We start from the raw sequence: 27096 nt of genomic DNA, 5'->3' as shown, positions 1-27096 counted from the left end.
AGTGAGTAACAAAAAACAATAACAAACAAAAAAAATCTTCCTAATGTATTAGTTGCTAGTTGTTCGTTTCTACCAGCCACCTAGCTAGCTAACCAGATATAACTTTGAAGGCATTATCTGGCTAATTAGCCAGACAATGTTTTTGTTGTTGGTTGTTACTCACTAGCTAGACATTAAACAGCCTAGTTAGGCAGCTAACATCTTTCAGATCTGGGTTACTGCAAAAATGATTTTTATTACTCTCTGCTGTTCTACTTAAAAGAGGAGATGTGGCTTAAGCTTTTTTGTGCTCTTATCAGAATCGTTTAGCCCAGAGCAGGGAATTATAAGGTGTGGGAGAAGGTTCACTCTCTTTTCAACTTAGCTAGTCAAGGAGTGTCAACTGAAAAAGCTTGCTCGGACAAGCTTTTTCAGTTCAGTCCACAAATTTTCAAGGGGATTCAGGTCAGGGCTTTGTGATGGCCACTCCAATGCTTTCACTTTGTTGTCTTTAAGCCATTTTGTTACAACTTTGGATGTATGCTTAGGATTATTGCCTTGCTGGAAGACCCAGTTACGACCAAGCTTTAACTTTCTAGCTGATTGTCGGTGGGTGTGGGTGTGGCTCAGCTGAGGGGAGAGGCAGGTGGGAGTGGCTCAAGGGAACAGGGCTTGGAGGGAGTTAATTAGCACAAGTGTTCTTGGTCACTAGTTGCTCGGCCCGGAATGAGTCAATTAGCACAGGTGTTCTGTGTCACTAATTAGTCTCTCCCTATATGTACAAGAGCGGCTGGGCCTGTCGTGAGGGAAGACACATATGCTGTGCGGAGAGCAGCCGCACAGTCAAAGAGCTGAACCGGGCATTTTTGTGTGTTGAACACGGTGGTTTGAGATGTGTACGCGTGTGTGCAAAATACCTGCAACTTATGTGCTCACTGTTGGTTTGTGCTGATTATGGTAAATGGACTGCATTTATATAGCGCTTTTATCCAAAGCGCTTTACAATTGATGCCTCTCATTCGCCAGAGCAGGTAGAGGTTAGGGGTGACGTGTCTTGCTCAAGGACACTTCGACATGCCCAGGGCGGGGTTTGAACCGGCAACCCTCCGACTGCCAAACAATCGGTCTTACCTCCTGAGCTATATCGCCCCTTAGATTAAAGAACCTGCGGTGGTACACACACACACACTTACATGTAAGGTTGGGGCTGGCGAGCAACGTCAGAAGCGGACAATAAAACAGGGAGTCTAAAAGCTGACTGCGAACAGCAGTCAACCACTGAGCGAGGTGGGATAAAGGAAAAAGGGGAATGAACCCTGGCAAAAGGCCAAACAAAAGGCAATCCTTAAAAAACAGGACAAAGTCTCTAGACTGAGAACCAAAAACACACGCCTAAGAAGGCTAAGGAAGATCTCTCAGCTCAAGCCTAAAACTGGCTGGAGATAACTCTATCCAAGAATACTCTCTATGAAAAGGGACCACTCTCAAGTGCCCCGGTTGCTACGTGTTTAGCTCCCGTACCAGATAGCCATCGAGTAAGTCACATCAAGCTCTCAAAATACCCAGAGCGTTACCGGCTGCTTGTGAAATGCAAGAGCACCAAGCAGAGGGAGTGAGGTCCCAATAAAGGGTAGACTCCAGGTGGCCCGAATCAGCAATTAGCGGTAATGGGAGAGCGAGGAGAATCTCCTCTGCTGCCACCCAGTGGCAGCACCACCGCAAGCACAGGCACATTACAGGACCCCCCCTCTAAGGAACGGCTCCAGACGATCCTCCACTACCTTGCTTACGGAAATCAGCGATCAACCCAGGATCACAGATGTTCCTAGATGGAATCCAGCAACGTTCCTCCGGTCCGTACCCCTCCCAGTCCACGAGGTATTGTACCCCACGTCCGACCCGCCTACTGGCCAGAATCTTGCGTACTGTGTAGACCGGATGGCCATCTAACATCCGCGGAGGAGGCGGAGCTGCCTCCCGAGGAACCAGCGGACTAACCAAAAGCGGTTTGAAACGTGACACATGGAAGGTGGGGTGAACCTTCATGGATCTGGGAAGTTGAAGTCGAACAGCGACCGGATTGATCTTTTGGACGATCTTAAACGGCCCAATAAAACGCGGAGCGAGTTTGCGCGATTCCACTCGTAGTGGCAGGTCCCGAGTGGACAGCCAGACTCGTTGACCCACGCGATAAGAGGGAGCTGGCCTGCGTCTTCTATCAGCTGCCTCTTTTTGGCAAGCTACTGACTGTTCAAGAGAGGCGCGAACCTTCCTCCATGTAGCCCGACAACGACGAATATATTGCTCCACAGACGGCAACCCTACGTCCTTCTCCTGCTCCGGGAACAGGGGCGGCACATAGCCAAACTGAGCCTCAAAAGAAGAGCGGCCCGTGGAGGAGTTGAGCAATGAATTGTGGGCATATTCCGCCCAGGGTAGCTGGCTACTCCAGGTGGTAGGGTCGTCCGACGCTAGACAACGGAGAGTGTTCTCCATGGTTTGATTGGTTCGTTCGGTTTGGCCATTGGACTCTGGGTGAAAACCGAACGAGAGTCTGACCGAGGCTCCCAATGAGGCACAAAACTCTCGCCAAAACCTGGCAATAAATTGTGGCTCACGGTCAGACACCACGTCTCGAGGCAAGCCATGCACCCTAAAAACGTGAGTAATTACCAACTGGGCCGTCTCCGGTGCCGAGGGTAGTTTTCTAAGAGGAATAAAATGAGCTGCTTTAGAAAAGCGATCAACTACTACCATGATCACCGTGTACCCGTTAGATGAAGGTAGTCCCGTGACAAAATCAAGGGAGATGTGACTCCACGGCCGACTCGGGATGAGTAGCGGACGCAGTAACCCGGATGGGTCGAGACGTGACCCCTTGTTACGTGCGCAAACTGGGCACGCAGTCACAAACTCCCTTACATCCTTATCCAAACCAGGCCACCAAAACAGTCTGGCCACAAACTCCTTGGTCCGGGTAACCCCCGGGTGTCCGGCCAAAGGAGAAGAATGCCCCCACTGCAACACCCGAGATCGAGTCAGAGGCGGAACGAAAAGGCGATTAGGCGGACCTCCACCCAGGTCAGGCGCAGCCCGTTGAGCCCTCTTAACCCGGGCCTCAATGTCCCACAAGACAGGACCCACAAAACGAGCCGCCGGCACGATAGGTTCAGTAGCGTGCTCGTCATCAGACAGATCGTACAACCGAGAGAGTGCATCGGGCTTAATATTTTTTGAGCCAGGTTTGTATGTCAGAATGAAATTGAACCTGGTAAAAAATAATGACCAGCGAGCTTGTCTCGAGTTCCGCCGTTTGGCACCCTGGATGTACTCGAGGTTTTTGTGGTCTGTCCAAACCGTGACCGGGTGCTCAGCCCCCTCTAACCAGTGGCGCCACTCCTCCAGCGCCAATTTAACAGCCAGAAGCTCCCGATCCCCGACGTCATAGTTCCTCTCGGCCCGAGTCAAGGCCCGAGAAAAATATGCGCAGGGATGCAGCTTCTGGTCCAGAGGAGGCCGTTGGGATAAAACCGCCCCAACTCCTACCGCGGATGCATCCACCTCTACAACAAAGGGGAGGGAGGGGTTTGGGGTAACAAGGATGGGCTCCGAGCAGAACATTTCCTTCAATAATTTGAATGCTTGATCTGCCTTGGGAGTCCATTCAAAATGAGATGCTGATCTCTTCCCCGTGAGCGCCGTGATGGGGGCAGCAATGGTACCAAAATCCCGAATAAAGCGCCTATAAAAATTAGCAAACCCCAAAAACCGCTGAACCTGTCTGACAGAGTCAGGGGTGGGCCGGTCCTTAACTGCCGAAACCTTAGACGGGTCCATCAAAACCCTCCCCTCCGAAATGATAAAACCTAGAAAGGAGACTGATTTGGAATGGAAACTGCATTTCTCAGCTTTAACAAACAACTGTGCGTCTAACAGTTTCTTTAATACCAGTCTTACATATTTAATATGCTCAGAAAGACTAGAGGAGAAGATCAAAATATCGTCTAAATAAACAAATACAAACCAAATTGTACGCATTGCGGAGATCTAATTTAGTGAATATAGAAGCTCCTTGTAACCGTTCAAATGCTGAATTCATTAATGGCAGCGGGTACCTATTCTTTATCGTGATTTTGTTTAAACCTCTGTAATCTATACAAGGTCTTAACCCTCCCTCTTTCTTCTGGACAAAGAAAAAACCACCCCAGCAGGTGACGTGCAGGGTCGAATAAACCCGTTCTCAAGAGACTCCTTAATATAATCATTCATAGCTTTGCTCTCCGGGCCTGACAATGAATAAAGGGATCCCCTAGGAGGAAAAGTACCCGGATACAGCTCAATGGCACAATCGTATGAGCGGTGGGGGGGAAGGGTCGTAGCCCGAGCTTTGCTAAAGACCTCTGCTAGATCCGCGTACTCAGACGGAACATTAGCAGGTAATCGGCAATTTATGGCAGCCATAAACTTCATGTCTTGGGGGTCGGAGGACTCAGTGGGCGTATCGAAGTGACAAGAATCCGTATCAGAAAACTCTGAGTGAGCTTCATCAGAGATATTAACCCGTCATCGAATGGATCCCATTCTAAGCTCCCTTCCTCCTCACGAGGTCGAAAATTCCACACTTCACACAAGTCCTCCCCCTGATGACTCCCCGCAGGTTTCCACTTTTTTGGGCAATTTTTCCCATAGAGAATGAATGGCGGAACGTTCACCCTTGTGATGTCACAATGCTGTCTTCTCACCCTTGTGATGTCACAATGCTCTGTCTTCTAGCAGCTGTAACTCTGGTCTCTCTCTGGCTTTGGACATTCGGCATTCATCTCTAAGAGGCAAAATTACCCACAAATTGTGGGATGCCTCATTGGACTTGGTAGAGAGTCCTTTGTCCATTGGTATAGATTAGCCTCGCTGTAAAGCGTGTAACTTTCAGCCAATTGTTGACCTTGATGCTTGTGCATGTTATTGAGGCCGGCGTACGCCTAAATGAGGCGCTCTTGAACTTGATATTATCTGCGAATTAGAATGAGTAATAGGCCTACAATAATTTTAGATAAAACAAACGGCGTAGTAATTTTCAAAAGGGTGAATTACCTCATTTAATAATTACCTAGGAACTTTCAAAGCTCGTAGAGTGTTCACCGTTTCAACATGAATGGCAGTGAATGACGTCTGTGAAACGTAAACAAATAACAAATACGATATCTCAAAAATAAAGTAATTTTGGGAAAAATGGTCGAGGTTCATGTAAACTACGTAGCCGATGTTGACAATAGACAATGACATGTAGTAACACTGGTATGGTCCTTTAAGGTCGTGCTGAACAGAATCTTCTAACACTCATTTCAGAGCATCGCTGGATATCCATCTGATGCAGCGTGGTGGAAATCTCTGCATGCGTCTCGCCAGTTTCAAATAAGTCTTTAATTAAATTAGCGCATGGTTCCAGTAAGGCCATGGTGTCGATACCAAATTACTCAAAAAAGTACTGATTGATTGACTTACAATCACTGCGTGATCCTGGTTTTTCAAGCTTTCTTTCACACTGAACTGTTGGCGAAATTGATGCAAGCTTATCAAGTGCAACACACGAAGAAGTCAATAACTTCCTGGTACCACAAATCGGACAAATTAAATATCAAAACCAAGTTCGGGCCGTGGTCCGTTTTTTAATTTCCCATTATTGATCTGGGCATAAAATCGAAATTACGAAAAACAAACCGTTATTTGTTTTTTGGTATCAGATTCATAAACTAATAACGAAATAAGGAATCGTTTTTTCATTTTCCGATTTTGGATTCTCAATTGAATATGAAAAGAACGAATGATACACGGATTTATAGTGATTAAAATATATGCATTAAACTGTTCACCTGCACCAGTATAATGTCTTTGTGAGGAAGGAGACAAGGCCGAGAGTGGTGCAATAGCATCACCTAGAGGATCTACAGGGTCATTGTAAAGTTTCACCTCGGCATAAAGGGCTCTGAACTCAAGTCTTGTTGTCCTTAATTTTGATTTGCAATTAAATAAAAAAGGTAAGGTTTATTTTCTTCACACGCTGTTTAGCAAGTTCAACAATCACAACGCTATTTGGAGAAAAAGCATTTGCACGCAGCTAATAACGCAAATGTAACTGAATCTAAATCAAACGCAAACGCGTTTTGTACAGAGGAGTGTGGATGACAGATAAACCCGTGTTGCATTGTGACACAGAGCATAGTGGAGTTTACAGTACATTACAGGCATTTAGCAGATGCTCATATGCAGAGCGACTTACACATTTTTTTACATAGCACTTACACTGCATCCAATCATAAAGCTGGATATATACTGAAGCAATGCAGGTTAAGTACCTTGCTCAAGGGTACAACGGCAGTGTCCTCCTTCGGAATCAAAACTGTGACCTTTTAGGTTACAAGACCAGTTCCTTACCCATTATACTACGCTGCCACTACAAATCATGCTGCCATGATTGTCTCAACAATCCACAAATGAATGCAAGCGACAGGTGATGCACAAATGTGAACCAGCTGCATTTCTAAGTGGATCAAACAGAATTTATTTTTGGATCGGCTATCTTTGTTTGTAGGTAAATGTCAGGAGTTTTTGGCTGTAGGTAAATCTCAGCAATGTTTGACTGTTGGTAACTTTCAGCAGTGATTGTTTATAGGTAAATCTCAGCCGTGTCTGCCTGGCGCTGGAACAGAGCCTTAACAGATACCAAATCATGAGGCCCATCCACACACTGGAACAGTGCCTTAACAGATACCAGATCATGGGGCCCATCCATACACTGGAAAAGAGCCTTAACAGATACCAGACCATGAAGCTTATTCACACACTGCAACTTAGCAGACCCTAACCCTATCTAACAGGGAGCACTATACATCTTCTCTACTAAACAGGAGGAATACCAGAAAACCCCCTCAGTACCTATAGGAGCAGATCCAATCAACACGTGGCAGCAGGGGTAGTGGGTAAGCGCAATGCTGAGCAGCAGCAGTAAAGCATGCAAAAGCAGAGCAGGCAAGCAGCAGCACTGAGAGGTCTGATTGTTGGTTTAAAAAGGCAGTCCGTTGATGATATGTCCCTGTGATTGGATGGGTAAGAGAAAAGTGTCGTGCGTATGCAATTGGTTGATTGTGGAAACTCGTGAGTATGTGGTTACTGAGGCTGGCCAATTGATCGGCTGCAGCAGGATTTTCCTGGCAGAACTTGTTTTGCGCATTTCATGTGCCCATTAACGCGGATTGTGGATGAGGTGTCAGAAGTCAGTTGTCCACATACTTTTGGCCATGTAGTGTTTTAATTGTAATTGTTCAGAGTCCAAAAAAAAAAAAACTAGAAATACCGCCAGTTTGGATGTAAAATGTAATCACTTCATCATTTTATCCTATTAGACATTCGTGTGAAACTTTGTCATAATTAGAGTATGAATTCTTGAGTTATGGCCAAAAAATGTGTTTTCTGAGTCCATTAATGTCCATTAGGGGCACTATAACTAAATACAGGTGAAGCTGGCCTTTTGTATAGTAAGAATGCCATCACAGCATTCCAACAAGGAGCTCTGAATTGTGTTTGGGTTGATGTATAAAAGTTTATTTTATAAGTTTCTGATTTCTGATAAGTTTTCTTTTGACAAGCTATGCAATCAGGTGAAAAACTCTCCATTGGTTTGGTGCTTTCTCATTCGCAGTGACCAGAAAACCTCAAAATTTCATCAGACACAATTCTGTTGTGTGATTCTAGATGAAACAAGAGGCAGTTTGATTTCCATTACATTTTTATAAACAAAAACCCCAAACAAACAAACAAACAAACAAACAAAAAACATTAAACATAATTTTGCACTAATATTTTTTATTTTGTTTTATTGATGAGAAGAAATGTTATATAATGTATTCACTAAAAGGTGTAATCATGTGTCTGGATTGATACAACACAACCAAACAATCATATAACAGGTCAACATGCTGCTCAGTTGAAGAGGATGACGGAGGCCAGGGGCACCAAGAGGAAGAAGAGGACACTCTGTCCGATTCGCAGGGCGTTGTTGCACATGTTTCCCTCACAGCAGCTCACGTCCACACCAATGATTTCTACATTAGAATTCATGGATCCTGAGCAGAAAATTTGGGAGGCACATCCCTTCCGTGTCACTTTGTGCCCTCCAGTGAACACTTCAAAAAGAATAGAGGGAAAAAGTAATTATAAAGAAAAATACTGACGACTGACCAGACATCTGCAGAAACAGTCTGACTTAAAGATTCAGTTCCTGCAGCTAGTTCTAACATTTGAATTTCTTGCGGAAGTACACAGCATCTTATATTATTGCAATTAAAAAGTGACAAATCCAAATTACTATAGCCATAATAATGTACTTCAGCCATTTTAATTTGTCACACATTATGGAAAGGGTAAAAAAATGCCACATGAATAAAATGGATAACATATGGTTTATGCAGAATTCACAATCAGAAATATCTTTTTTTCCTGAATGGTTTCCTTTACACAAATATTTTGTAATTTGGTTTGCTTTAAGCAAAACAACATCAATGCTGAAATAATAAAATGCCATATTTTAGTTAAATTTGTACCATGTCTATTTCCAGCATCAAATTCTAGACATTGCTGATCCATTTCTCACCTGTGGACTTAAAGCAGCGATCTTCAGATCCCTTGCACTCCCAAGTACTTGTGCAGTCATTACCCACACAGGTAAAACACTTCTTTCCATTGGGGGATCTGAGCAATGCTGTAACTGAAGAATAATATAATGCATGAATTCTGGACATTAACAGTGGGCTTTTTGAAATTCCAAATCAGACATTTATTTTGCCTTTTTGTATAGCTATTCCGGTGGATAAAATCACATTTGTTATTATTATTTTCTGTTAAAAACATTTCATTCATATCCAGGGAGATAGCCAACTACTTGCAATTTAGATGACATGTGTAGCCATTTAAAAACTTAAACTGGGGGGGCAGAAAATACAACTGAGGGGGCAAAGCCCCCTCTTGTCCCCTTGTGGCGCCCGATCCGCATTAACCCTTGAACAGTGGGCTTGGTTTGGCGCGCTGGACATATTTTTCTATTATGCGACATGCATGGTCCAGTGGTACTGGGAATACACTCTTAACCATCCAGTGCATATACTAAAATATAAATGAAAAAATCAGTTATTTTATTGGAAAAAACAGTAGTTGCATAGAAGACCTTTCTAATTCCATGTTACCATTTAATTATAGTTTTAAAAAAAAGCTGCATACACAAAGGAAAAAACAATACTAATACCTCAAAGGAATTACCTTAAATTAATTTTGTATGTAAACTTAAGTAGCAAATCTACATCAGGCTAAGGGCTGAGTGGATAAACATGTGAGAAGGGCTGAATCACAGTCTGTGACAGAAGACTATATTAGCCCCATACACGTTAAACTAAATCCCACACACCATTTATGACAATAACTTAAGTTTACACTGTTGGTCGCGAATTTTCACAAGAGTAAGTTTTAACGGTATTACCTCCAGAGAAGAGTGCGCACGCAAGGGCGAGAGTGACTAGCGGTTTCATTGTTTCCTGTATGGTGCAGGCAGTCAATGGGTAACGTAGCCTACTTGCGACCGTTTTATATACACTGAGCCTGAGAGGCGTAACCGCGTTCAAATGCATGGAGTCAGGTCACTTCTGAGGAATAGAAACTTAAAATTGGATGTTTTCCTGTAGTTTTCCTGTAATTTGGGAATAGCCCGATAAAACGGTGCAGAAGTAGTGGCACAAGATTGCTACGTCGCACGTGGACAGGATTACTGTACTATGGCAAGCCCTTTTAACATCTAATAGCCTGTCCGGATTCACATTACAGATATCTGTAATTCATTTATGACTAGTCAAAACGCTAATTTAAGATATCTCTACTTACATTTTGACTAGTAAGATTTCGCCATTATGGAACTCCAAATAAAGATATCTACAATTCAGTTTTAACTATCTAAAACGTGAATTCCAGATATCTCCATGTAAATTATGACTAGTCTATGCACTCAAAAAAATGAAAACTGATGTTTGTATATTTAAAGCAAATAAATAACTTGATCACATTAGATTGTAGTTACCACAGTGAATTATATTCATTTAATCTGCCTTAATTTTATTAGATCAATAAAATTAGTTAACTTTTAACGAACAAAAAATATTTTCAGTGTGGCACGCCCTCTTAACATTTAATAGCCTCTCCGGATTCACATTACAGATATCTGTAATTCATTTATGACTATAGTCAAAACGCTAATTTAAGATATCTGTAATATCTTATAGAATAGAACTTAATGGCGAAATCTTACTAGTCAAAATGGAATTAGAGATATCTTAAATTAGCGTTTTGACTATAGTCATAAATGAATTACAGATATCTGTAATGTGAATCCGGAGAGGCTATTAAATGTTAAAAGGGCTTGCCATATACTTAGGTATACAAAGCACTGTCTATAAGCCATTGATTAAAACTTGGAAAATCTAGACCGTTAAAATTATTGATATTAAAATGAGGCCAGGCTACAACAAACAATTGCCTATCTTAGCTCACACAAATTAAAGCTGTTAAATTATAAAAATGACTGCACTATATGTTTGAACTTTTGTCTGCATCCAGTGCACATCATGAATGAAATGCATAATCATAATTATTATATATAGAAAATTGTGTTCACATGATTTGTTTATTATTTCACATTGTAAAATAAATTGCACTACTGTACTTATGTGGCTAAGCTTTATGTGACCCACTGACATACAGTGCATTAATGGGGCAAACATGTGTCTGGATAGGTTTGTAAGATTAAATATTTGTAATTTTTATCTGTATTTATTAATTATACTGCGTCTGCTCCAGCGACACGAGAATGCGCCAGGATGGATGGCTTTACTGATGCACCGGATCTGAAAAGCTTTACTGGACAAAGCGTGCTTTCCTTACAGTTCACGACGGGCTCCTGCTGAAAGGAACCAGACTTAGTATCTCCTCTGCTGTAAGGAACGACATCCTCGCTAAACTTCATGAGGGCCATCTAGGCATGGCAAAATGCAGAGTGCGTAGGTGCAGAGCTGAGAGCTGCAGTGCCACACGTGGAAGTTTCCAGGCGTCTGCACACCACAAACACCACAAACACCCAGTTTCAGTCCGGAAATCGCTATACCCAGAACTAGATCTGGGAGGCCAATCAATCGTGAAACTACAAAGATGGCACTAAAAGAGTGAATAAAAGAGACAATGAAAAAAAGAAAAGCAACGTGAAAAGAGAGTGAAAAGTAAATGTGTAAAATGTGTTTTGAGTATACCTTAGATAGGTTGCTTGGAAGAGATTGTTTGAGTAAACAAGCTGAGTATTGAAACTGTTATGGTAAGATTTTTTTTTATGGGTATGGCTGTGTTCAGTTAAAGGCTTCATAAACTAATTACTCTCTGCTGTTCTACTTAAAAGGGGAGATGTGGCTTAAGCTGTTTTGTGCTCTTATCAGAATCGTTTAGCCCAGAGCAGGGAATTATAAGGTGTGGGAGAATGTTCACTCTCTTTTCAGCTTAGCTAGTCAAGGAGTGTCAACTGAAAAAGCTTGCTCGAACAAGCTTTTTCAGTTCAGTCCACAAATTTTCAAGGGGATTCAGGTCAGGGCTTTGTGATGGCCACTCCAATGCTTTCACTTTGTTGTCTTTAAGCCATTTTGTTACAACTTTGGATGTATGCTTAGGATTATTGCCTTGCTGGAAGACCCAGTTACGACCAAGCTTTAACTTTCTAGCTGATTGTCGGTGGGTGTGGGTGTGGCTCAGCTGAGGGGAGAGGCAGGTGGGAGTGGCTCAAGGGAACAGGGCTTGGAGGGAGTTAGGCTAATTAGCACAAGTGTTCTTGGTCACTAGTCGCTCGGCCCGGAACGAGTCAATTAGCACAGGTGTTCTGTGTCACTAATTAGTCTCTCCCTATATGTACAAGAGCGGCTGGGCCTGTCGTGAGGGAAGACACATATGCCGTGCGGAGAGCAGCCGCACAGTCAAAGAGCTGAACCGGGCATTTTTGTGTGTTGAACACGGTGGTTTGAGATGTGTACGCGTGTGTGCAAAATACCTGCAACTTATGTGTTCACTGTTGGTTTTTGCTGATTATGGTAAATGGACTGCATTTATATAGCGCTTTTATCCGAAGCGCTTTACAATTGATGCCTCTCATTCGCCAGAGCAGGTAGAGGTTAGGGGTTAGGTGTCTTGCTCAAGGACACTTCGACATGCCCAGGGCGGGGTTTGAACCGGCAACCCTCCGACTGCCAGACAATCGGTCTTACCTCCTGAGCTATATCGCCCCTTAGATTAAAGAACCTGCGGTGGCCGAAGACTTGCCACACTGATGTCTTGAGGTGTTGCTTCAGTATTTCTAGATAATCCTCCTTCTTCATGATGCCATCTATGTTCTGAAGTGCGCCAGTCCCTTTTCCAACAAAAGCCCCCATAACATGATGCTGCTATCCCCATGGTTCACAGTCGGGATGGTGTTCTTTGGATTAAATGCCTCACCCTTTTTACTCCATACATAGCGCTGATCATTATGGCCTAACAGTTCAATTTTTGTTTCCTCTGACCAGAGAACACTCCTCCTAGACAAAAGGCTAGGGTCTTTGTCCTGCAAACTTCATTCTGGCTTTTTAATGATTTTATGAACTGTTTGGCTTCATAGAGCACCAGTGGTGCCGAACCCTGTTACTGTTCTTTCTCAGGTCCCGAGAAATTCAACTGAATTTACAGTGGTCGACCTAGCGAATGCATTCTTTCCTGTACCGATTGAAAAAGAATCCCAGTACTGGTTTGCGTTCACATATGAAGGGAAAAGGTATACCTGCTCTTGCATTTGATCAGGGCTATGCAGAATCCCTGCTGTGTTTTCTGCGGCCCTCAAGAAAAATTTGGATGCGTTTGAATTCCCTGGCAAAAGCACTCTAATACAAGATGTTGATGACCTCCGTTCCCCTGACGCTGAAACATGCCTCACAGATTCCATTGCCCTTCTGAAATATCTAGCTGAATAGGGGCACAAATGCAGTTTGCACAAGTTGCAGTTGGTCGAGATGGAGGTTAAATATTTAGGTCACATGATCTTACGCCAAGGTCGAACATTAGGAAGCAACATCTGAAATATAACCGAGCATTGTATCTGTTGAATAAGTCCATCATCTCCCTTTTAATTAGCAAGCCATTCCAGCTGCTGCAAAGCATTTCTTTGAATGTCTTGTAGTAAATATGGCAGAGGAAATTATAAAATAAACATGTTTAATAAATCAATGGAGAACATCCTTAAATTGTACTCAGATTGCACTCAAGGACAATAGTACTGCTGATTTCCATTTGTCCCCTCTATTCAGGTACTAGTTTAAACCTGCGATACCAGGTGAGTGAAATCGGTGGCCAATCAGAGACCGAACAATCTTGAAAAATCTATATTTACATGAGCATTAAGATGGGTGACCGACCCCTTCAGACTGCATCCTGACCCCTTTCTATTCCTAACCCCTAATACTCTTAATTTAGTAATTACTAGAATTAACATCACGGTTCTAGGCTGGCATAAGCTGGTATTTAAGATTACTAAAAGCACATGGAGTACATGTTAGTGTCACTCCCCCTCAAACATTGTTGGTAATTGTCTGTAGTTTCCTGTGTACAGAAAATGGAAAGATCTTGTGGCCGGTTGACCTAATTTTACATGCCGCAGTGGTTGTACATGAGGTAGTGTGGTGAGTGTAAGCCCCCCCCCCCGTCTGTTATTTCCCTGTGTACAGAAAATGGAAAAAACTTTGCGCCAGGATGGCCTAATTTTACATGCAGCATCGAATGTATATGATGCAGTGCGTGCAGTGGTGTAGGTGTCATTTGAACATTGGGGGGGACACATGAAGTGGGGGGTCTGGGGATCCTCCCCCAGGAAATTTTGTGCATCAAACACTTCATTTCCTGCATTCTGGTGAATTTTTATGCACCAATTTATGCCTTTTCTGCATCAATTTATGGTGGAAATGTCTTTATTTATGTAAAGTTAAACACAAAATTCAGGGGGACAAATGCATGTGTTCTAAATATTGAGGGGGATGTATCCCCATGCGTCCCCCCAAAATCTACACCTATGAGTGCGTGGAGCGTTTGACTGCTTTATTTGGTTAATTTACTGTTGAATGACAAAAACCAGAACACTCTTCGGTTCTCCAGGAACAGCATTCCAGATCAGACTGGAATATACACTTTGTTAGTCTTTGGTGGCATTGCCTTTTAATTGCTTAACTTCCACAAGCTTCTCACAATACTTTTCTGGAATTTTTGCACATTCGTCCTGACAAAAATGGTGTAACTCAGTCAGGTTTGTGGGCCTCCTTGCTCATTCACGCTTTTTCAGTTCAGTCGAGAAATTTGATATGGGATTCAGGTCAGGGCTTTGTGATGGCCACTCCAATACTTTCACTTTGTCGTCTTTAAGCCATTTTGTTACTACTTTGGATGTATGCTTAGGATCATTGTCCTGCTGGAAGACCCAGTTGCGTCCAAGTTTTAACTTTATAGCTGATCTCTTGAGGTGTTGCTTCAGTATTTCTACATAATCCTCCTTCTTCATGATTCCATCTATTTTCTGAAGTGCGCCAGTCCCTTTTCCAGTGAAACACCCCCATAACATGATGCTGCTACCCCCATGCTTCACAGTCGGAATGGTGTTCTTTGGATTAAAAGCCTCACCCTTTTTCCTCCATACATAGTGCTGATCATTATGGCCAAACAGTTGAAGTTTTGTTCCCTCTGACCAGAGAAAGGTGGTGATTACCTGCAAACTTCATTCTGGCTTTTTTATGCCGAGCTTGGAGTAGGGGCTTCCTTGCAGGACAGCCTTTCAGGCCATGGCGATGTAGAATAATGGTGGATGTAGATACTTTGGTACCTGATGCCTCCAACTCCTTTACCAGTTCCTTTGTTGTTGACTTGGGGTTCAGTTGAACCTTTCGGACAAAAGTTTGTTCAGCCCTGAGAGTTAATTTGTGTCTCCTTCTTGAATGATGCAGTGCCTGTGTGGTCCAAAGATTTTAATATTTGCATACGATTGTTTGTACAGATGCTCATGGTACCTTCAGTCGTTTGTAAAGGAGGAACCGGACTTGTGAAGGTCCACAATGTTTTTTCTGAAGTCTTGGCTGAGTCGCTTGGATTTTCCCATGGTATCAAGGGCAAAAATGGCAGTGGCTCTATAGGTAGGCCCTTAAATACAGCCACAGGTGCCAATTAACTCCCAGTTAACTCCTAATTATGACAATTGGCCAATCTGAAACTTCATTAAAATCATTACATCCATTTCTGGAATCTTCCACACTGTTTAAAGAGACAGGCAACTTGGTGTATGTAAACTTTTGGCCCACTGAACTGATATAGTGAATTAAAGGTGAAATAAATCTGTCTGTAATTGATCGTTTTAAAATGACCACAGATGTGAACAAAGTAGATGACCTAACTGACTTGCCATAGGAAATGTGAGTTGTGAAAAACTGAGTTTGAATATCTTTAGCTGAGCTGTATGTAAAATTTTGTCCTCAACTGTGTGTGTGGGGGGAGGGGGGGGGGCAGTGTAGAATGACAGTTAGGGAACAGCACTGGCAATTGAGGCTGTAGACTCCATTCCCAGGTGCCATAACCTAAATGTAACCTTAAATCATTATCCTGTATTATTCTGAATGGATTGCATGTGAAAGAAAGCTATGTCACCTTGGATATTTCAGGTGTGACTGGTTTACCAGTGCTAGAGCTCTGTGGTTTACATGGTTTAAAAAAACGCATAATTAAAAAAGAAAATTGCAATTATTTATTTGCTTAGGGATTATCTTGTGCAGTCAAGATACCATACTTTCCCCAAATTTAAAAGCAGGAAAATAATCATTTCCTTTTATTGTAACGGATATCATTTCTATAAATCATATACTTATAAGATGGAGCTGGACCAGCGTGTCTAATGTCTAATCAATAATGGGTTCATTCAGATTCAGGTTATCAGCAGTGTGTTTGGGGAGCATAACCGCTTTGCTTACTTTCTGGTAGACATCTCATTTAAAATTGCTACCAAACAACATAAGCTTAATGTCATAGTATTTGACATTAAGCTTATGTTAATTTCCACTCTTTGTCTTACTTGGTCCAGCCAATAAAAAACAGTCCATAACTGTATTTATACAATTGGCAGAAGTACATTTCTATTTTACCAGACACTTATCTAGAACAATTTACAGTTTTTTCAAGTTACATTCCAAAAAAAAAACAAGCATGAAACCGTCCAGACCCACCGCACACCTGTACTAACTATATAGCTAGCTAGCTATGGCATGTCCTCACCTCTGTAACGTTATTTGTTGTCCTCCGTGTGTCCATACATCTGTATCGGTGGTTGTAGCTGTGTGTCTTTAGCTCCTACTCATGCGTGCCGTATATCATCCGTACGCGGTAAGTAGGTTAACTAAAGTAGGTGAAACGCTAACACTGTAGGGTTAGCTAAAGTAACGTTAGGCGATAAAGCTGTGCTTAAAAATCTTGTGCAGTACCACCTGCGCATGCGTCCTACTAAACAAAGCACCACCTGCACATGCGTTCTACAAAACGTCCCTCTCAGGTCGTTCATGAGTGAGTGAGTGAGTGACCACAGTTTGCCACGCATAGCCACGGCGGCACGCCGTGGGAAAAACAGTTTCTATGCCAAGTGTCCACCTGGGTATATGTTCACTGAAGTAATTCAGGGTAAGTACCTTGATCAAAGGTGCAACACCAGAGTCTTACTACAGAATCAAACTCGCAACCTCCATGGAATGTAATCCCACTTTCCTCACCATTATACTACATCACCACCAGTATTAATCTGTGCACGTTTGCATTGTCTGTGTGCTCGGCCGAATACCCAGTTGTTTGATTTAAATAATATGCGGCTATAGGAGTACATATGTTGCACTTAGAAATAAATGTAATAATAGTTACCAAATTGTGTTCCCCGCCCCGGTCTGCACACTGTACAACAGAAAGTATGTTCACACAACCCTGCTTAATAAGAAAAACGTGTTCATTCAACTCGAAGTTTGTGTGATGCCGAAGCGGCATCAAGTGTACACAATGAGAGTAAAATTGATTTTGTCAGAGTTGATTGAACACTGAATGTTTTTGCTGCGTGAAGACAAAATACTGTGCGGTGCATAGGTTGCTTGCAGAGAAGTTTCGAAGAATATGTTGGTTGAATACTAAGGCCTCAAAAGCTGCTAGAGATTTTTGTGTACCAGTAGGCAGTACTGAATGTTAAACAAATCTATTCAACGTTATACTATTATATTTTAACTAAGCTGAGCTGAATCATATTCACTTTTAATGAAAACCATTGGGGAGTCCTATAATTTGTTGGTGCTGCTCAAAAAGCCATGTCTGAGTTTTATTCTTTTTCATTATTCAAATGTCTCATAATTCAGCAGCATATGACATCGGTACAAAAACCCATGAGATTAAATCACATTGTGTTCAAATAAATTAAAATCCCGTAAAACAAACAACTACTTCAAAACAAATAGCTGTTGCTGTGAATTCATATTATTTTTGGAAATGCTAAACATTTTGCATGATACCCACACCATAGCTGAGATTCAGTCATTTGTCCTTAACATTGACAAACTAATTAAAATCACAAATTGTGATTTGTGATTGAACAATTTTTCTCTCTTCACATAGTTTGCTGAGTTTAGCAATCACTGAGACTAACTTGCCAAACTGAGTTTGTGGCGAAAAAGTGTAATACTTACACTTTTGTTTCCCTGTACGCCAAAGTTAAGGACAAATGTTGATTGAATCCATGTCATTGCATTTGTCTGTCCCAAAAAAGCAATGATACTGCTGCCGCTACAAGAGGTTATGCTCATAATATTTTAAGCACGATACAATTCAGGTTTAGTACCTAAGGGTGCAACAGCAGTGCACACTCTGGGAATCAGACCTACAACCTCAGAGTTAAAACCCCGCATCCCTAAGCCTTTTTCTACCCTGCACCTAGGAATAAGATACTGTTTTCACTGCGCTGTACTTTCATAGTTTTACTTTACGGCTTCTCGCTCCTTATGGCAGAGAGAAGAGAGACGTTCAAACAAAGTTTTGGGCACTTTGTTAAAACGGTGACAGTGTCGATTGTGACATATTTCACAGCACAAATGACAGGTTATCGTGTCTCAGAACTGTTATTCTCCTTCAGCCTATTTTTTAAGCAGGCTTGAAAGAGCTGAGACACCCACCCCTGCTACCTTTGGGATGATTCCTGGCAAAAATATGGCGGCAGCTTGTCCCATGGCACTCAAAATAGCAGGAATATATGAACGGGACTCGTTTTCAGCCTTCTCCCTCTTGAGGGAATCAATTTCATCCTTCATGAGCTGTGCCTTCTCTTCGAAGCCTTGCTTAATGAGCTCCTCCTGTTCCTGAAAAGACAAAAACAACGACAAGCAAAACCACGCTCAGAAAAACCTTAACTTGGAAAATCAGAGACACCAAGCATCACAATTGGAGTTCATGCTGTTTTCACCCTGCATTAATACATAGGAAACAAGCTGAATGAATCAGCTTGGGGTTTCTATTCATACTGCAGCAATCATACCTGACAGGAAGGATTTGATTAAGGTTTTTAAATTCATAATGGGGATTAACAAAGTGAACTATGAGAGATTCTTCAGGAGTTCTGTAAGTAGAATGAGGGGACGTAAATGGAAATTAGCAAAAGGTAAGTTCCACACAGACAGTAGGAAGCATTTTTTCATGCAGTCAATGTGTGGAATAGCTTACCCGGTGTTGTAGTAGAGGTGAAAATGGGTGGTTTTCAAGACCAGACTTGATAAGGTATTCAACGTTTCCGCTAGTAAGGTTTTGCCGTGGTGTGGCGCCACAGCAAAATCCTTGCCGCCACACCATAATAATTAAAAAAAAAATTAAAATAAAATTTATATATATGCTTGCTCCTTTCTGAGGCCGTCGGAACACTTGCAGCGCGCTAATGTCGCACGGTCTGTCAAAGCGTCACTTTTTTTTCTTCAGCCACCGAAAGACAAGGAAAAGGTAGGTAGCGACGCTTCAAATATTACAAAAATACCATAGTGTTAACCAGTGTTTTAATTGGACCAAAATAAGTGCCGGTACCTACTCCTCAGATTACATACTGTTTAAAATAAATTAATGTTGGTAATCAAAAGAAGAGTCGGTACTCATATACAAGTCCCGACAGCTCCTGCCCATCTGAAGCACTGGCGTTAACTGTCATTCGGTGATGACAACTGGCGGACCCTAACTCTGATCGGGAAAGTGGAATGCCTCATGCAGTTGTCTGATCGGACAAGTAAAAAATAAATATGTAACGTTATCTGAAAATAAACAGTGTTTGTTTGAGCCGAAGCGGAACCTGTTCCAGTTGAGCTACGTAGGCTACGTGCCTACCTTTTTTTTAAAATCTAGAGCTACTGTTATAAAGGTACAATACATCTGATTAAAATGGTGACCTGGAGAAGCCCGTCAAATGTCGCGGCCGCAAATTGTTGGCAAATCGTCAAAACAGCGCGAATTAAAAAAAATCTTTTTAGGGCATTTAAAATGTTTGAGTGATTCAACTACTTCCATTTCCACACTACAACATGGCGATTTTTCCCATGAAAACGAAAGGGAACGTGTTTATTTTTAAGGTTTTGTGAATGTAGTGAGCTAGCAAAACTGAGAGTTAGGCTACAGTTGCTACAGCTGACAAAGACGGCTGCGTTCTAATGACGATTATGATTATAACGAGAGGAGCAGTCTCACAAGCGGCTGCAGTGTCCAGAAATGAATACAGATAAAACTAGCTAATAAAACACACATTAATAAAGCATCTAAGTTAGTTAGGAAATTTTTGTATCATGCTTCTCAGTAGAATTAGAATGTAACAGAACAGAATCTTTAAAGCCATTTTTCTCACTTTTTCCTTTTTTTTTGCATGGCAATGCATGTAAACTCTGTCATTGAGTGTGAGAGAGACAGAGAGAGAGGGCTTTGAATGTGGACCCAGCTCAAATTATATTGTTAAATAAAAAGATAAAACATTCTAAGTACTATTTTGTCATGGTAATTGAGTTAATTTAGCAGGTGTCCCTTTTAAAGTGCAATATGTAACTTTTCTTGAGTATCAATTTTAGTTGTATAGTCCTCTATTCTTGAAGATAGAACTTCTAGATGGACAATGTGCTCTTTTAATTGTTCTCACCCCACCATAACTCAAAATACAGGCCTATTTTGCTTCAATATTTACAAACAATACAAGGGTTAACAAACCTTTTATGGTTTTAAAGTACATCTAAAACTACTTTTTAGCTCTTGCAAACTGTTATTCCTTGTATCAAGAGCCTGTCAGAGCTATGAGATAGATTTAGATATTTTAAAAAAACCTTTAAGAAGTCTCAAGAGGTTATGTTTTCATTGCCTTTGCTACACCCCCGCCCCCCCCCCCCCCCCCCCCCCTTCCGGACACCCACCACCACACCAAGAGATCAATTCCACAGGAAACACTGGTATTAGATACTATCTAGCCTGTAGGTACAATTTAGTTAGGAAAATGGTGAGCATTGTTGGGCTGAATGGCCTGTTCTCATCATTATATTGTATTATGGTATGTTATGACATGGCTAAAAAAAGCACTGTTCCAGGTATAATAAAATAGCGATGGAATGTGGTCACCTTTTTTGTATTGAAACCAGAGAAGAGCACTACCAAGCAAGGTGTATGCTGGTAATATGAAGAAGAAAAACGTTGACCGTGATTGGTGGATACTTTTTGCATCTGGGCTGCGTGACTACAGCCAATAGGAAGAGCCAGAAAGTATCCTCCAGTCACTAATGGTGCACAGTAAAATGTTCAGTGTTGAATCAACTCTAACACGTGGTCCCTATTGGATTTATGAACTAGAGTTGATAGAGTTGAGTTAAAATTTTACTGTGTTGTTCTATCTGTTGTCAACAAGGTACTCTATGATTAGTAGAGTTCCTCTCTGGTTTCTATGCAAAAGATGATGAGAGCCATTTCTTCTCTCGATTGCATTCCTCTCTACTGTTGCAGGAGATTCTACCTGGGTAAGTGCCCCAACCTTTTGCATATGCGTAATGCAGTGTTATTTCTTTTTGTGTATAAGCGGAAGACCAGTTATCAGTTCCCATGTCTGGGATGCCACAGCATGGCAACAAACTATCAACCAAACATACAACAAACTTAAAAAAATCTTGGTCAGTGAGCTAAGCACAATTTGGCACTCTGTCACAGGCTTGTGGGGATTATTTGTTTCTTCATTCCTCTACTTGTCTGATTTATTTTTCTCCCCACTCCCACCTGCAGAAAATGTAACCTCTAACTCAGGGGTAGCGAACCCTGTTCCTGGAGAGAAACTGGTCTGGCAGGGCTTTGTGTTCACCTTACAATCAGCAACCAAGTTTGATCCAAGAAACCAAGTTAAGTGATTTAACCGTGTATTTGACTGCAGACTGGGGGCCAATACAGTTACTTGAAATAAGGGTGGCTTTTGGAGACCTCCCCTCAGGTCTTATCTTTAACTGAAGTATTAATGTCGAAGGCAACAATATCACTCAGGGCATCTCTGACAAAGAAGCTGGCCACAGGTCTACGAGCTTGTTGAGTGCAAATGCCTGCAGAATCTACCTGCAGCTTGCTGTTCAGGACTATGTCTAACTCCTTTGCAGCATTCTTCTTGTCCTCCTCCAACTTTTCCTCCAGCTGCTTCATGTTCTCTTCGAAGGTTCGCTCCTGGTCGATCAGCTGCCTCTCCGTGATATTTCTCTGCTCCTCAGAAGCACGAGTCTCTTGATACATGACCTCCATTTTTGCCCAAAGTTCTGGAGGAAGATGCAAGGCTGTGTCAGCTCAACAGTGATTAATCATGAGTCAATTGAAGCAATATACACAAGATAAGGCCATAGATCAGGGGCCTGCAACCTTGTTTCTGGACAGCGACAGGGTTTGCTGTTTTTCTTTGTTACTGAGCACATAATTGATCAATTATGGCTGGTGATCACACAGAAAATCATCCGACCTTGTGTCTCTGCTCTGAAATGGTTATTCATTTAAAGGTAAAAACAAAAACCAGCAGCCCCTAGGCTTTCCAGGACCAGGGCTACATAGGCCTTCCATAATTGATAAATATGTAGAATAATATCTTTTTGGTAATCAATGTTCAACAATTTTACTGTAAAATTAAATATTATTTCATCATGAGATGAGTAATGTGCTTTGGGTGAATGGTTCTTGCCATATAAGTATTTTAATGCAAATTTTTCATTTTAATGCGATGCATTCAGTAATGGTTATGAGTGTCAGCACATAGATATAGAAAGATGAGTATCTGGTGGGTCTGTAGAATCATGCATTTCCATCCCCTCTTTAGATCCTCTGAGTATATCAACAGATACTACTATGGACTAACAAATTGGTAAACTCTGTACTGTTAACTTTTATAAGGAACGCATGTAGTTCTCTCTCCCTTCGATTGATACTGAAATGGTCCATCTTGATGCATCATCTGAGAAATACATTTTCAAAGACCTCAAAAAAACTTAAGACTGAAGGAATACAAGAGTCGGGCGTCTGGTTAGCCCATAGTAATATATGTTGTGTACTGCAAAAGGATATAGTGTCACAGGGAAGTATTTATACAACCCAACCCATTTCATGAATCCTTTGTGACGTCACCTTCTTCCTTCCGTTGTGCATCACTGAGAGATTGGTCCAAAGTCATGATGGCTTGCTCAACAGGTTCTTTCTTGGCCAGGTATTCCTTTAGACATTCCTCATTCTGTAACCCAGCACTCATGTGAGCAGCCCTCATAAGAACAGAGAGAACATTCACTTAAAAATATCCAGTCCAATCCAATTAAAGTGCAGGACTGCCTGGGTATTACAATACACACCTATGGTAGATCATAAATCAGATGTCCTCCAGTTTACCTTGTCCAGTGAACTGTACCTTTATTCGTTTATCCGGTGCTGATCTGTATTTTGAGATGCCGTTTTGTAACGCCTTGCGGTACTGCTGGTATCCTCCAACTGACATGTATTGCCCAGATGCAATATTTTTCTCCAGAGGTCCAAATATTTTCCCGATGATGGACTCGCAAGCCTTCCGCGATTCAACAACATTCTTCTCGCAGATTGACGCGTACTCTGTCTGCAGCAGTTTCTACAATAAAGAGGAGAAGGAGGCAGATGATGATGACACACAGGTTATGGCCCAGATACTGTCTACCCACAATGCACCTCAGCCCTGAGCCATGGTGTCCACTACACAATAAAATGAAAAGTACAGTTTGATTGATGGGGAATAGTAGGGACTGACTGCATGCCTTTACCATTAGCTCAAGTTGGTTTTTCTGATCCTCATCCTTGAAGCAGAGGTTCATGAAGATCTCGACAGCATTTTTCTCGACATTGCCGTGTATACCTGACAGCTCCTCCTGTGTTTCAGTTGGGAAGGCAACCCAACTGGCCATCTCTTCCTTGTAGGACTTCACAGCAGCAGCTATTGCATTAGAGTTCTCAATCTGGGCAAAAGCCACAACTGCATTTTCCAGGCAGGGAACCTGACCACTGCAGATAGCGTCCACAAACACCTTTGCAAGGTTCCCCAGCACTGCAATACACAGTGATGAGACTGTTTATTTTTTTTTACACACAGTGATGTATGATTCTTGGCATGAACCTTACGCTTGTTATTAAAGGCTTAGCACAGAAGACAGAGCGTGGCCTCTGATTTATCATCCTTTAACCTTCACCTGATAACAACAGCATTTCATTTCCATGATGGCTGAATGCAGAATTTATATGACATTCTAACAGGTAAAGGCTTTTCTGTAATTACACCACGGACGACGCAAAACAAATTTATAAGGACCAAAGGTCCACACATGTCAAACAATCATGGACTAGCACAGAATATTTTGAGAACCAAAAAAATAATTACCATAACCTCAGTTAATCTATTTTTATGATTTTAGGAAGTTATATGTTGCAACACCTCCCTGAAGAATAAGTGGATGATAACAGGTGGTTGGTCAATACTCACTTCTGCCAGTCATATAATAGCCCCCTTTCATGGTTTTGGTTTTGGTTTCGCTCATGATGTGATTATAGAAGCTCCTGGCTTGCTCCACGAATGAGGGTTCCAAGTCTTCGTCGCTCAGGTCATCCATGTGCTTCATCTTCTCTGCATTGGCGGGACGGTCGAACACAAAGCACTTCCGGGTGGGGAAGAAGCTCCGGAGGCTGCTCCGTGGCATGTTGTAGTCCGTGGTTTGCTTCGAATGCCCTTGTTTTAAAAGACAAATCGGTACGAAAAAAAAAAAACTTTCAGTTTCCTTTTGTAGCTTTTGGCTCATAGCATAGTTCATCAAGCAACTTTATTAGGCTACTTTCGAACAAAACTACAAATCTGTGTCTTGTCGAATAAAACTGAAATTTTCAGCCATTTAACTGCACTGTTACAAGACCTATATAAGCCAGATCAAATATGTATTTAAGATCCTTTCAACCCTTTAGATGCTGGAATATTGAAAATACTCCCATAGATCCCTGAGAATTTTCAATGAGGCACATCACTAATCTAAATGTACAAATCATATAAAATAATTTTGTTCTAAATATCGAAGAAAATATACAATATGACATTGTAAGAAATATGTAGGAAATTTACTGATGTCTATAGCCAGTTATAACATATTAAAAATAATTATATGGCCAAGGTCTGACACCACACGGAATATGCACATGTTTGTAGATTGTTGACGGACTGCTGATCACAACCGGTCAGGAACCACTCGTCATTGCCTCCAGCCTGCACACATCTGTCGCCACCTGCTGCTCCCCATCACCGCCACCCGGCCCTGTCCATCATCTGAGCCACATCATAAACCCTATAAAACTGACTGACATGTTGGTCACCAGTCGGCACCCTGAGCCGACCAGAGGAGGATGGGTTTCCTCCTTGAGCCTGGTTCCTTCTAAGGTTTCTTCCCATCTACCACAGGGAGTTTTTCCTCGCCACAGTTGCCTTAAGTAGGCAGTATACTTCGTATGAAGTAGAACTTTTTGAGCAAAACGAAGCAATCAGAACAACTGACAAACAAAAAGACTCGGTGTTGTGTGTTCGTACGGTGCTGGGTGCGACGGCCTAAAGGGAGAACTTTTCGAAAAGTTCTTTCTTGTTCTCCGACCTCCCCCTCTCAGCTATTGCTCCAAATATCACATAGTTGGTTACGTCACGGTTGAGAGTTCAGGGGGCTGAATTCACATGCTAATGTACGGAGAGTCAATGCCAATCTCTCTTCTGTAGAGATGGGAATTCTGTGAGTTCCCACATGTTTCATGAATGGTGCTACTCGTTTCAGCAAGTCATCAAAACGCCTAGTACACATTCGGAAATAAGAGAAAGTGGACTGCCTCGTCTAAACTCGCATTTGCCGAATGGACAGACAAAACTCTCCATTCTCCGTCCTACTCTGATTAGAGGGCGAACGTACCATCTTCTTCGCCTTTTTTCTACTTTTGCATAGCTATATAAACTAAAGCCACTTTAAACACTTTAAACTTTTTGTTTTGTGTTGTGATCTCGCGTAGCCCTTCTCTTTATACATCCATGGCGTAGCCGCGAGATGGAGGTCTGGTTGAGATTCCAGTCCCGGTTAATAGCTGCCTCGTAATTATTCGTAATTATTCACGCACCAGCAGCGTGGAGTGACTTTAAACGGTGCGGTGTTCTCACTTAGTATACCGACAACAGTGTTCGTGGACATGTTCGCTGCTGGTTCTCAATCCTGAAGTTCTTTCTTCTTACTGAGTATACTGCCAGCTTTAGGCTTGCTCCTGTGGGGGTTCAGGCCAGGGTTGTCTGTATTGTGACAACTGTTGTAAAATACCCTATACAAATAAAATTTGATTGATTGATTGATTGACTGATCATTGGTTGCTTGTACTTGTTAAATCGTTAAGACCAACAAGTGAATGTGTCTTTGTGCGGGCCTCCGCAAACTAGCATTAACTTGACCAAAGTGTCTGAAATGTGGAACACACTATCTGTCAAGTTAGTCTCTCACAGACCAATGGTATTAATGGAAGGATTTATCATACTGCTGACTGGTTCAGCATCAAAGGCAGGCTTACTGCTGACCACATCTGATTAGGACCCAGTCTCTACTGGTTGCTCAGCTGGTTGCTTGGCTGGTTGCTAGGCTGGCTGCTTGGCTGGTTACTTGGTGGTTGCTTGGCTGTTCTCCTCGTGGTCAGCTCTGTCTGTGCCGGACTATAATTATTTGAACCAAAGTTATAAAATGTCTCTTAATAATTCTGAAATGAGGTAACTAAATAGTGAAAACCTTAACAAATAGGACTCATCCGCAGTATTCTATCTGAAGTACCTTAGAGATATTGCAATTTCCTCCCAACAGAAGGACAACAGTCTTTAGATGAAAACTGGGAAAATGAATAGCCTAATATGCCGCATACATACGGTGTGTGTATATACATTCAAACCGCTATCTGACTACAAATTTTCAGTGCCTCACCAGATTTCAGCTTGAGAGCGTTTTCAAGGTATTGGTCAGCGGTTATCTGGTTCCCATCATGCACCAGCTCCAAGGTGAAGTCCCGAACTGTCCACACAAAGGAGGGGAAGAAGCGCATAAACTCAGTGGACTCGTCCTCGTCCCCGGCCTGCGATTTCACCTTGATGTGGTCCGTCAGTTCCGTCACATAGCTGGAGGGTCAGTAGTACAAGAAAAACCAACAACAGGGGCACCCATGCAAAGCTATGCATTCCAAATTAAGAAGGTTTTCAATGTTTATATTAAAAATAATAAACACAAACAAATATTATTTAAAAATAATATTTGTTAAATATATCATTTGGAACATTTTTTTGAAAGAATAATATGTATCACAGAAATGTAAAATCTGAACAAGAACTTCAAAAGTTCTGCATGAAAACCATTGTATGAATATGATAAATCATTTCTGGACAAT

At 41.9% G+C, this 27096-nt stretch overlaps 1 protein-coding gene and 1 long non-coding RNA gene across 2 annotated transcripts in view; both read right to left on the bottom strand.

Moving 5' to 3' along the window:
* Nucleotides 1-7822: 7822 nt before the first annotated feature.
* Nucleotides 7823-10098, bottom strand: LOC118211405. Its single transcript, XR_004761999.1, has 3 exons — nt 9506-10098; nt 8627-8740; nt 7823-8159 (listed from the first exon to the last, which is right to left on the bottom strand). It is a non-coding gene; the product is annotated as an uncharacterized LOC118211405 (long non-coding RNA).
* Nucleotides 10099-17420: 7322 nt separating this feature from the next.
* The window catches only part of LOC118220194 (guanylate-binding protein 1-like), a 122436-nt gene continuing 112760 nt past the window's right edge, over nt 17421-27096 (bottom strand). Inside the window, exons 23-29 of the mRNA XM_035403923.1 lie at nt 26640-26830; nt 24146-24388; nt 23433-23713; nt 23051-23263; nt 22777-22879; nt 21730-21923; nt 17421-18485 (exon numbers count right to left, since the gene is read on the bottom strand). Coding sequence (XP_035259814.1) covers nt 18264-18485; nt 21730-21923; nt 22777-22879; nt 23051-23263; nt 23433-23713; nt 24146-24388; nt 26640-26830 — 1447 coding nt within the window. The 3' untranslated portion in view covers nt 17421-18263. The remainder of the gene's footprint in view (nt 18486-21729; nt 21924-22776; nt 22880-23050; nt 23264-23432; nt 23714-24145; nt 24389-26639; nt 26831-27096) is intronic.

The sequence above is a fragment of the Anguilla anguilla genome, chromosome 1, assembly GCF_013347855.1.
Source record: "Anguilla anguilla isolate fAngAng1 chromosome 1, fAngAng1.pri, whole genome shotgun sequence".
NCBI lineage: Eukaryota > Metazoa > Chordata > Actinopteri > Anguilliformes > Anguillidae > Anguilla > Anguilla anguilla.
The sequence above is the reverse complement of the archived record's forward strand: the minus strand, read 5'-3'. Positions and strand labels throughout refer to the sequence as shown.